Source organism: Mus caroli, unplaced genomic scaffold (genome assembly GCF_978045245.1).
Source record: "Mus caroli unplaced genomic scaffold, Mus_caroli_1 scaffold_8, whole genome shotgun sequence".
Classification (NCBI taxonomy): Eukaryota; Metazoa; Chordata; class Mammalia; order Rodentia; family Muridae; genus Mus; species Mus caroli.
In genome coordinates this window covers 129,132,643-129,145,062 of record NW_028227263.1, presented here as the reverse complement: position 1 = coordinate 129,145,062, position 12,420 = coordinate 129,132,643, and the positions used below count along the sequence as shown (strand labels likewise).

General features: G+C 36.6%; 1 protein-coding gene across 3 annotated transcripts in view; it reads right to left on the bottom strand.

The window, feature by feature from the left end:
• Nucleotides 1–2,730: 2,730 nt before the first annotated feature.
• LOC147003500 (sulfotransferase 2A1-like) overlaps nucleotides 2,731–12,420 on the bottom strand; it is a 32,060-nt gene continuing 22,370 nt past the window's right edge. For 2 of the 3 annotated variants that reach the window (XM_085842159.1, XM_085842158.1), the window contains 3 exons: nucleotides 11,293–11,387; nucleotides 8,670–8,847; nucleotides 2,731–3,121 (listed from right to left, as the gene is read on the bottom strand). In XM_085842159.1, coding sequence (XP_085698285.1) covers nucleotides 3,009–3,121; nucleotides 8,670–8,847; nucleotides 11,293–11,387 — 386 coding nt within the window. In that variant the 3' untranslated portion in view covers nucleotides 2,731–3,008. The remainder of the gene's footprint in view (nucleotides 3,122–8,669; nucleotides 8,848–11,292; nucleotides 11,388–12,420) is intronic. The other variant, XM_085842160.1, reaches the window with a different exon arrangement.

Sequence of the window (12,420 nt, the reverse complement as noted above, 5' to 3'; positions counted from 1 at the left end):
AATAAATAAAATAGACAAGATTTCAGTTAACTAAAGACAGAAAGAACTTCCAAATTAACAAAATCATAATGAAAATGGGGACATAACAATAGACACCAGGGAAATACAAAGAATCATTATGTATTACTTTAAAAGCCTGTACTTTTTAAAATTGGAATATAGAAGTGAAATCAATGATTTTCCTGATAGATTTCACTTAACAAACTTAAGTCAAGATCAGGTAAACAATTTAAATAAAATTATAACCCGCAAAGAAACAGAAGCAGACATAAAGCTCTTTCATGCCAAGGTAAACAAACAAACAAACAAACAAGCCTCGGGAGAGATGGTTTTAGCACAGAATTCTACTAGACTTTCAAAGAAGAGCTAATGCTGATATCTTTTCAAATTATTCTACAAAATAGAAACAGAAGGAACATTGCCAAATTCATTTTATGAGACAACAGCCACCCTGATTTCTAAACAACACAAAGACTCAACCAAAAATTAGAAATACAGATAAATTTGCCTTGTAAACATTGATGCAAAAATACTCAACAAAATACTTGCAAAACCAATCAAAGACCACATTAAAGCCATAATCCATGATGAACAAATAGGCTTCATCCCAGGACTGCAGAGATGTTCACATACAAAAATCTACCAATATTCTCGATCATATAAACAAACAGTATGGAAAAAAAAAACATGTGATTACCTCATCAGATTATGAGAAAAGCCTTTGACAAAATCTAACATTCTTTCTTTATTTTAAAAGTCTTGGAGTTATCAGGGATGCATGGTACATACTTAAACATAATGAAAGTAATATACATCAGGCTAATAGCAAATATCAAATTAAATGGAGAGAAATCCAATGTAATTTCACTAAAATTAGATACAAGATAAGGCTGTCCACTCTCACCATAGCTTTGAAATGTAGTACTTGAAGTTCTAGATAGAACAATAAGACAACAAAAGAAGATCAAGGAGATACAAATTACAAAGGAGGAAGTCAAAATATCACTATGTGCAGATAATGTGGTAGTATACATAAGTGAGCACTAAAATTCTATCAAAGAACTCTTACAGGTGATAAACTTCTTCAGCCAAATTATTAACCTTCACTTACACAAAAGATGAAAGGGCTAAAGGCCGGGCATGGTGGTGCACACCTTTAATCCCAGGACTCCAGAGGCAGAAGGAGGTGGATTTCTGAGTTCCAGGCCAGCCTGGTCTACAAAGTAAGTTCCAGGACAGCCAGACCTATACAGAGAAACCCTGTATCAAAAAACCAAACAAACAAAAGAAAAAAGAAAGAAAAGAAAAGAAGAGAGAAAGAAAAAGAAAAAGAAAAAAGGAAAATAAGGAAACAAACCCTTCAGAATAGCCATAAATAATATGGCTACATTTGGGTGACTCTAACCAAGCATGTAAAAGAATTGTATGACAAGAATTTCAGGTGTCTGTAAAGAAATTGAAGCCGAAATAGAAGATGGCATCATATTCTATGCTCATGTACAAGTAGGATTAACATAGTTAAAAGAGCCATTCTACCAAAAAACAATCTATAGATTCAGTGTGACTTCTATAAAAATTCCTAAAGAATTCTTTACCCACCTTGAAAGAATAATTTTTCATTTTATGTGGTTAAAAACAAAACAAAACAAAAAACAATGAGAAAGCTAAAAACTCCTGTACAAGAAAAGAACTTCTGGGATGTGTCACCATCTGTGTTCTCAACCTCTACTACAGAGCTCAGGGAGTCTTATGAAAGAATTGTGGGTAAGATTGAAGGAGCTGGAAGGGTCAAGATCATCAGAAGAAAACCTGCAGAGCCAATTAACCTGGGTCTTAGGGGGCTCCCAGAGACTGAACCACCAACAAAAGAGTATGCACTGATTAGACCTAGGCTGCCTGTACATATGTAACAAATATGAATCTTAATCTTCATGTGTGTCTCATGAAGACTAATTGAAGCAGGGGCTGTCTCTGGCTATGACTCTGTTGCCTCCTTTTGTATCCCTTTCCCACAGTTGGACTGCCCTGTCTGGCCTCAGTGGGAGAGGATGTACTTAGTTCTATGAGATTTGATGCACCAGGGTGGGTTTTTCCCTGAGTGGGTGAATGCAAGGGAACCCCCTTTCTTGAGGAGAAGAGGAGAGGGGATGGAGGGAGGAAGTTGTAAATGTGCGGCTCAGAGGAGAGTAGGGAGTTGGTTGCAAGCAGGATGTAAAGAGAATAAATAAACAAATGAAAACATTAAGAATATATATATATGTTTATATATATGCACACATATATATAAACACACACATATATACATATGTATATATGTATATATATACATGTGTATATATATACATACATATATATATATACATGTGTATATATATATATGTTTCTTTGCAAACAATGGAGCTGATATTCATGAAAAGTTTGATTAATACACAAATACTGAGTAATACTTGTATAATTTTCATAGCGTCACACTTATAAACTTTTCATGTCCAATCTCAGTCAATAAAACTAGAAATAAATGACTTATTTAAATGAAAATAAAATGTTTTAAAGTTGGAATTCTATAAAGTGCATTGGAATTTGCTGATAATACACAACAAAACAATAATAAAAGTAGCAAATATATGATGACTCAAGATTCCATGATTCTTGGCTTAAGAGATGACTCTCAAAGATGGACAGATTTTAGAAGTATTGTATTGCTTAGGTAGAGTACCTAAGATCAGTTCCTACAACTCAAAGCAGGAAGTTTACAGCTACATTCAACTGCAGGTCCCTTGGAACCAATGTATTCTTCTGGCCACTGAAGGCACTACAAACATAAAGGTATACACACCACCAGCAGCACCACTGTTGCTACTACTAGTATCAGTAACACAAGTTTTTAAAAATTCACTCTCACAATTCCACAACAGGATTTATTCTATGACTACATCCAGGTATTCAGGATACAGAACAACAGGAACATAAACATCAGTGTTCATATATTATTTAAAAGTTTTGAAAACTTATTCCCATGGAAACATCCCTGGGGGGAATACAGCCATTTTCTCCTGGAACACTTTATCGAAGGCTTCAGCTTGGGCTACTGTGAAGTGATTCTTCCAGTCCCCAGTTGTGCCTGTAAAATGTGAAGAAGATACATAGGTGGATTTATAATGGTCATAATACTAAACTAGTTCTTCCCATCATATGCTTTTACCTTCCGTTTGATAAAGATCACACAGTTAATATCCTACATCCACTCCAGTAGTGACTCACATTACAGGTTTAGAAATCTGGAAGCAGTCCTGAGGCACAGTTTCAAGGAAAGAGCCTCCTGGAACCTTGGCATTCCCATAGCTAGAATGCCCCAGATTTCTCTCTGCAATATTGTGGAGGGTCTTGCATGCTTTCTTAAGTTATTTACTGGATAAGAGTTAGAAATCTCAGGGCAAGCTTAGCAAAGTATACTTAGACTCTTCATTACAACCAGGTATAGCAGTCTACATTGCATATTAGAAGCAAGTTGGTGAATTCTTCTGACAAATGGAGATTCCCTACAGACACTTTAAAGAACAGCCAAGTTACACTCATATGCAAGAATTTATCAAGGCCTAGGATATAGAAGGGTTGTGGTATTATATTACTCATGAGAAGGTCTGCTTGAGCAGAACCCCCTGGTGCTAGCTTTCTAAAGGCTCAAAGGAGTAGAAGAAATTGTGACTAGGTTGTGAAGTCCTTACCTGACATTAGCTGACTCTAGGCAGGGCTGTTTTATCTTTACTGTAAATATTACCTAGTTCCTGTAAGTCTTTTGAAGTCATTTCTCTGTTTTGTGTCAGATACTTCAATGTACTTTGCCTGCTGTGACACACTACTCCTTTCTTTTCTGTATTATATAAGACTAGTGTTTGATTTGTGACAATACATTCAGATTCAGCACACTCTCTCCTCTCTGTGTCTGTCTATGCTCACCTGTTGGAACCTTGATTCCCACAGGTTGAAAGGGGCTGAATGAACCTGGTCTGTGGCATTAATAAATCAAACTACCATTTTCTGTAGAAAATTAACTCCTTTCTTTCTTTCTTTCTTTCTTTCTTTCTTTCTTTCTTTCTTTCTTTCTTTCTTTCTTTCTTTCTTTCTTTCTTTCCTTCCTTCCTTCCTTCCTTCCTTCCTTCCTTCCTTCCTTCCTTCCTTCTCTCCCTCTTCTCTCCTTTCTCTCTCTCTCTCTCTCTCTCCTCTCTCTCTCTCTCTCTCTCTCTCTCTCTCTCTCTCTCTCTCTCTCTCTCTCTCTATCTCTCTCTCTCTCTCTCTCTCTCTCTCTCTCTCTTCTCTGAAACAGGGTTTCTCTGTATAGCTCTGGCTGTCCTGGAACTCACTTTGTAGACCAGGCTGCCTCCCAATGAAGGGATTAAAGGCATGTGCCACCATGCCTTGCCAAAAATTTCTTAAGTCCTGAAATCATATATACAAACTTCTCCCTCTGTCTAAATTACGTCCTACCTTTTCCTCTCCCAACCTATATGCTAGACAATCTAATATCGGCAACAATGGCTTGATCTTTTTATATATACACAGATTATTCCTGCTTCCCATCAAACCTGTTCCTATCATGCTATCCAACTCAGAAGTGTTTATCATCTCAATGATCCAAATAAACTTAAACTGTTCTGTCTACATCTTAGTATTTACTTATAGAAGTAAATAATTTTAAAGCAACTTTTAACTAATATCTTAAAATAGTTTCTACTTATGTGTGTGTGTGTGTGGTCACATGAGTGCTGCAGATACACACAGTTATGAGCAGCATTTCAGCTGTCTTGATTTTCTCACTAGATACAGTGAACCCAGCCCCTCACAGCTGAGGGCATTGAAGGACTCTGTTTCACTCATCCATGGTGTTTTGTGATGCATGGAGATCTGCATAATTTCTGCATATGTCCAATGTAGCACTGTGTCTTCTGACCATATATTGTTTTTCACCACTCCATTCCAGAATGTTTTTAGTTATAACCTTAGAGGTTAATCAATTGTACATTCTGTGTTGTGTCTTCTGTCATCCTAGAGGACTAATAATTTTCATATAATTACATCTTGCTCTTTGTCTTTTTATTAATGACACTGTAACCTTCTCTTCCCATCTTTCCTCCATTTATAACCCAGCAGGTCCCATCCTTGCTTTGTTTCCTAGCTGTGACACTGTTATTTACACCATGTATTTATGCTTTGAATATACACACAGAATATGCATCAAATATATTTGGAAAGAAAGTGTTTCTGAAATTACTAAATGGTTCATTGTACAGAGTGACTGACATGTAGGATATACTCAGTGTGGGATTGTTAAATAAATTCGTGCATACCTGAGAAAGGTATAGGCAGTGCTCCTATTTTGCTGATGACGAAAAATTAGTCTTTGAGATGTTGCCAGTATGACAGTGATGGATGTGTATTTGAATCCAAAAAGAATGACAATAGAAGCCATTCTTTTCTTTATCACATTACTTTCTTTCTATATCATCACATAAGTTAATTTTAATTCCCCAGAGGGCTATATTAAAGAAAATATAAAGAATTCATAAAAATGTAAATCCTTGATACAGCATATTAAAATAATATACTATAATTGATATGAATATAAAAGTGTCATCTAATGAGATGGGTACCTATTAATATTCATTGTGCTCTCAGGTTCTTTCTTTTCTTTATTAGAACATGATATCTTATGGTTTTTGACAGCATGCCTGGATCCTGATAGGCCAAACCAGATAGATGTTAGACTCAAGCATCTCAAACAAATTCAATATGGATTCCCAATGGAATAAATCAGTCCATCTGAGAAACCACATCTTTGGAGGTACACACATGGAGTTGTAAGTTCACCTATTTGCAAATTCTGTGCACCTTATTGATGCACTTTTATTTTCTTTCCTTGTTTCTAAAAATCTCTACAAACTTTTGTGTGCCAGATGTCAGGATAACCCTAACATGTGGTGGCTTAACTCTTGTTGAAAAAGAACTTCCTCATAGTTCTGGAGTCTGCAGATCTCACATCAGAGTACTGTCCAAACCTTTGTAGGATTTTCTTTATGGCCTGAAGATGGGAGGCTTCTTCTTCTGTCCTTGGGTCATCTTCCCCTTTTGACTCTGATTCAGGTCTTCTGAAGATACCAGTGAAAATGATCGATGGCCCAACTACTGTGTCCATTAAATTATACACTGTGAAGTAATGAGTGCTGGGAATTTTGAGGTTTGCCAGAATATATTTCCTATACATATCTAGATTGTGGCATTGTCTTTATAAAGTCTTGTCACCCAAAGAGTAGCTAAATATCTCTCTAGTATGCATTTCCTGCAGAGCCTAAATATTGAATTACATTGACTACAATTGTACATGGAAAATCATTGCTTGGAGATTAAAAGCAGATGCATCTCAACAACTTGAATGATTGAGTCTCTGGGATAAAGCTTACAAAGCAGCTCTGCAGAGGCAATAAAAGGTAATTTCTTGTGTCTTAAGATAAGAACAATTAAAGGATTTTGGAAAATAGGTCTAGTGAATTCCTCATTGCCCAAGCAAGTCTAACACTTACTACAGCTTTTTAATGCTTTATGATATAGGGAATTAGGTTGCCTAATGGTAAATAATGGAGTGTGTTTTAGCATTATCTTAGATTTGCACATATTTTGATGATTCAAAACTGGCACCAATCTGATAGAGAAATTGAGAAGACAAATATTATCTTTACATACATTTTTCTTTCAAAGTTATTTCCAGACATATCCATTTCATCATTCTCTATAATGAATTAGTGAAGCAAGTGGGCAATGTATTTTGTGTCCCTCATCAGTGACCTGGTTTCCAGAATTACCTGGCTTAAAGGATATTGGTGTCACACTAGTATAAGAAAAATAATACCCCCAAATAAAAGCTGTCTTCAAATGCAAAACAAACAAACAAACAAACAAACAAAACAACAACAACAAACATATGCTACATATAATCACTAGGATAATTAAATTTCTAAAGACTAATGAAGTCTTATCAAGAATTTTGGCCGAACTATATTATAATTACTGTATGTATGTATATATGTATGTATTTCTGCTATCATCTGTGCTGCATGGCAAATAGTATTTGTATTTGGAAGAGAATAAAACCAAGTATGGTCTCATCCTAAAAGAGTCTTCCTGGCAAAGCAGAAACAACAGTTGTCTTCATGGAATTTTGTCTTAAATTCTATTCCATCTGCTCTGATTTGTCTCTGCTAATGCTTTTGCTTGTCAGTTTCCTTATCCCTTTGCTATTAACAGAGCTACTTCATTCTTTTAGGTATGTAATAACAGACTTATTTTCTTACAATGTTTTAACACTGCCAAGTTCTCATTCATTATAGAAAATCCAGAAACAGACCACTTTGCTTAGGTGAGACCATTTTTCTAGTGCAGTATGTCTCCACAGAGTCAGGAGTACAGTAGTGTGATGGCAGCTGGAAAGAAAAGTTTATTTTTCCACATGCCTTGAACTTTAGTGTATAGATTTCCATTATCTTTTAGTTAGTGGTGACATATCTTTATGTTTACATCTCAGTCAAAATTTCCCATTATTTGGATAGTACTAGTCCTGGACTAAATACAATCTGGTATCTACTTTGACTTCATGTTTTCTTTGAAAATTCCTTATATCCTTATATTGTTCATTTCCAAATTTCACACTCCAAAGCTGTCAATGGAAGGCAAATGCTGAAATATTTCAATTATGTATAAAGGAAAGATACTAACATATATTGTTAGTATCCAAATTTCAGACTCCAAAACTGTCGATTGAAGTTAAAGGCTGAAACATTTAAATTATGGATAAAGAAAATTAAACTCATAATTTATACTTCATTCATTTATACCTATATTTTTATTCAGTGTTAAATATCTGATGACTGACACCTTCTTTCTTCTACTCTAAGTTCCATCTCACCTATCATTATCTAATTAGGTCTGGGTGAGGTTCAAGGTCTGATTCATTCTGGCAAAGTCACTCCAGAACTGTACAGCTATGACACCACACACACAAACAATCTGCTCCCATCATAGAGAGGAGTTGGCAAATAAATAGAGAGCATTGAAATTTCCTGTTCAGGAAAGATAATTCCAAAGAAGAGAGGGGTCATGACCCTAAAGCAATCTAAACATAGGTTGGCAAATAACATCAGATTTTAACATTAGAGATTTTTTTTTACTCCTATAGGAGTATCATCTTGGCTTACAGTCGGCAGCAATCTTGACCTGTTCAAAATCTTTTCCAGCAGTTAATGTAATTTTTGCCGTTCTATGCTTATCATCTTAGATATATCTTTGGTCTACTGCATTACACTTTTTATATTTTAAAAATGAGGAATGTGATACAGGAAACTTTACAATGCCTCATAGAATACTGACTACTTTCCCATTTTCTTCATTGAAGTTATTAGACATGACCATCTCCAATCCTAAGTTCATCTACCAGAATAAATAAACTTTGCAGAGTGTCTTAAACCCACATCTTCTCCACAAAAACCTTCCCTGTAATGTCTGTGAGAAGCTATCAGTGATGAGCAGTGACTTTCAGTACATTCCCAACAACTACTTAGAGTTTCATTGGCACAAGCCCTTCACTTATTCTGACATATTCTGAAGCTAGATGATCTCTTTACCTTTTCTCATGAGCTTCAAGCCATTGGGAACCCATTCTTCCTTAATGAGACTAAAATTGGACATGTTGTTTTCTTTCATGGCTTGGAAGGAGCTGTATTTGAGGACGAGATCCAGCTCATCTGGCCCTAAATTTTTCCCTAGGAAGTCACAGATCTTCTTTATGGTTTCCTTTGTATCCTAAAAGAAGAAAGTGAAATGAGGGCAATCAACAGAGAGCACTGAGAGAAAAGATTCAAACATGTGATCTGTGGATGGAGATGATCAAAATGTTGTGAAAAGGTCATCATCAAATGAGAGAGCATGAATAGGAATTAGGCAATAAAGGAAATGGAACAAATGGAGGAAGGACTCAGACTCAACATTTATATATTGAGTGGGCTCTCAATGTGGCTCATCTCTGCTCTCTAAAAGACAGAGACTGGGTATTCTTTTTAGGGAAGAGGAAATGTAAGAGAGAGGCTCTCATAGAACCAAGGTTAAATTTAAACTTGCTTTTTAGAGGATCATGACCTTGAATTTCAGACCTTCCTGGGTCAATCTCCATAGTACTAAGGTCACAGGTGTGTGCTGACACAGTCTCTCAGTATACTGAGTTTTTTTTCTTAAGACAGGGCCTCACTATGGAATTTTTTCTTGTGTGTTGGAAGTTGCTGTGGAGATTAGTATATGTCATGCTCACAGAGATCAGAAATCCATCTATCTGGCTTTTTCCTTCCAAGTGCTGGCACTGAAAGTATGTACAAGCATACCTATCCTGCCCTGGCAGGTTTAAAGAAACTTATAGAAATGCTGCTAGACAATGATCAAGGCAAATGAAGATATGTGCACAAAATCATCAGCAGAGATTACTGTTAGTTCCAGATAATAGTGTTTGCTTAGGTATCTGAAAACAATACAGATTTTAGGACAGTTTCATAGAAATGTTCTCAATATTTGTTTTTTGAGGGTACTTCCAAGAGATTTTGTTTTGAGAAAGTATCTCAGGTTGCAGCTTATATGGGCATCACATTCCCAAATTTTCTGTCTCAGATCTCTAACTGTTGTAATGATATCTGTGTACTACCACAATTAATTTAATCTTCTGATATAGTCATTACAAGGTAAAATCTTAGAATGTCAAAAATTGTGCTTTTAATCCTAGCCTTCCCCATGGGGACAGGAGGTTTTCTTGGTTTAAAACATTTTTTGCATATTTATTAGAATTCTGCTTAATATTTCATATGTATGTAAACAATCATGACAATAACTGAAAAGAATGTATTAATGGTCAGATAGAAGACTTATTAGAATGTGTAGTAGTGTGTAGCAGACAGATGGGTAGTGATCCTTTCTTGGGAAAAGTGAACTTAATGATGATTAAGTAAAAGAATCTACATATGGAAAAAGGAGTGTGATGAAACTTTTTTAATTGTAAAATTAATTTATTTTGTACACTCTATATGTTATTTCCCCAAAGCCGACCCTATGACTGTTCCATACCACATATCTCCTCCCCACCATCCTGTCTCTATGGGGATGTCCTCCCCAAACCAGCTGACTTCTAATCTCCCTGTGTCCTCCAGTCTCCCAAGGGTTAGGTGCATCATCTCTGAATGAACACTGACCAAAAGTTCTCTACTGTATATGTGTTGGAGGCCTCATATTAGCTGGTGTATGCTGTCTGTTTGGTGTTCCACCTTTTGAAAGATCTCAGGGGTCCAGATTAATTGAGACTCTTGGTCATCTAAAAGGATCACCCTTCTCCTCAGCTACCTTCAGCCTACTCTAATTCAAAAACAAGGATCAGCTGCTTTTGTCCATTGGCAGGGTACAAACATCTGCCTCTGATTCTTTCAGCTGCTTGCTGGTGTTTTCAGAGGCCATTTATGATAGGTCCCTTTTTGCAAACCTTCCAGAGCCTCAGGAATAGTGTCAGGCCTTGTGACCTCCCCTTGAGCTGGACACCACTTTGGGTCTTTTGCTGGACCTTCTTTTCCTCAGGTTCCTCTCCATTTCCAACCCTGTCATTCTTTCAGACAGGAACAATTATGGGTCAGAGTTATGACTGTGGGATGGGCCCACTCTCCCTCATTTGATGCCCTGTCTTCCTGATGGAAGTGCAGGTAGGGTCTATAACATCATTCTCCCTAATGCATGGAAATTCATCTAAGGTGTCTCTCTTTGAGTCCTGAGAGTCTTTAACTTACCAGGTCTCTGGTAAATTCTGGAGGGTCCCCTAAACATCCTAATTTTAGAGGATGCTTTTATCCATTCTTACTGCTGGCCATCAGAGTTTCAGTCCTTTTCCTTCATACTATACTAGATCAGGTTCACCTCTCCCTCCCAGTTCCCCCATATACTTTCCCTCCCAGGTTCCTCCCTCCTATTTCCTGAGAGAAAACTCTATGAGGTCAAATTTGTTTTTGAATAATTTCATCTTTCAGTTTTTGTCTGGTTGCATTTTTACTTTTTATTAATAATTATTTTTCTCCATTCCTTCAGGGAAGCAGGTAGGCTGAGAGCAGATTTTTGGCTTTCTCTCTGCTTTTCTAGATCCTATGACCAATATTCATCTTTTGTTGTTGTTGTTATTATTGTTGTAATGGATTCTCGTTCTTAACTGAGTGATAACTGTAAGCTCACCTTTTTCAAGTCTTCATAGTATAGTACCAAGAAGTTGTCCCATTCTCTCATGGATAGCCAGTCACGGACATGCTCAAACCATGATCCAAATATGACTGTGTGCAGGGAGAAGTGGAGTGTCAGTTACAAAGCACTAACAAAGGGTCTGCTTGACTTTCTTCATTTTCTGAAAGCAGCAGCAGAAAGCTTCACTAAGAAAAATCTAACTAGTCTGTATTTATAGCATTAAACATGATGTTTGAGGTTGATACACAAATAGAGAACTGATAAAATCAAGTTCATTATCAAACTCATTACCACTAAGATTTACCATTGATGCCATGAGGAGATATTCTACTGCCAAGGTGCAAGGTCAGAGGTGTGTGCTGGGGGAAACCTATCACACCAATACAGAAATCCAGAGGTGATTTCTGTAAGTACCTGCCTCCTAGTGAGGTATATGAAGACAACAGAAAGATTTGATAATGGAGATGGGAGAACAGTATTTTATATGGTGTTGGAAAGAAACATTCCAATTTATACAGCAACCTACTGGCAGAAATCTAATAGATGTATAAAACAAAGCTATATGACATCATTAATAATCACATCAACAAAGTTAGTTAAGGGGATAAGGCACTTTATGGTGTGTGTGTGTATGTGTGTGTGTGTGTCTGTCTGTCTGTGTGTGTGTGTGTAAGGGGTAGGGAGAGAGAGAGAGAGAGAGAGAGAGAGAGAGAGAGAGAGAGAGAGAGAGAGAGAGAGAGAGAATGTGAGGTTTTAGAATTATCTTAGCATATGTTTGGATGCAGATCTGTTGATTATGAAAACTATATAAGGCACTGCCAAGTGGGGAAGACAAGAGACAGAGGAATTTTAACAGATTCCCTCAACTCAGCATACCTATGTCTACAATTCCCTTTGGGAGTATATAGGGGTATCATTTCCATTTCTCAGTGTTCAATTTTCAGCCCCTGATTTTCCACATAATGCTCTTATCCTGAGCTGAATTCACATGCTACAATATAGATGTACCAGGCCAAAAGTGTCTTGTAGTGCAATAATGACACAATTGTTATGGGGTTACATAAATGATGGCTGATTGGATTTGAGCCTTGATCCTTGAGATGGAATTCATGCCTGGTACTA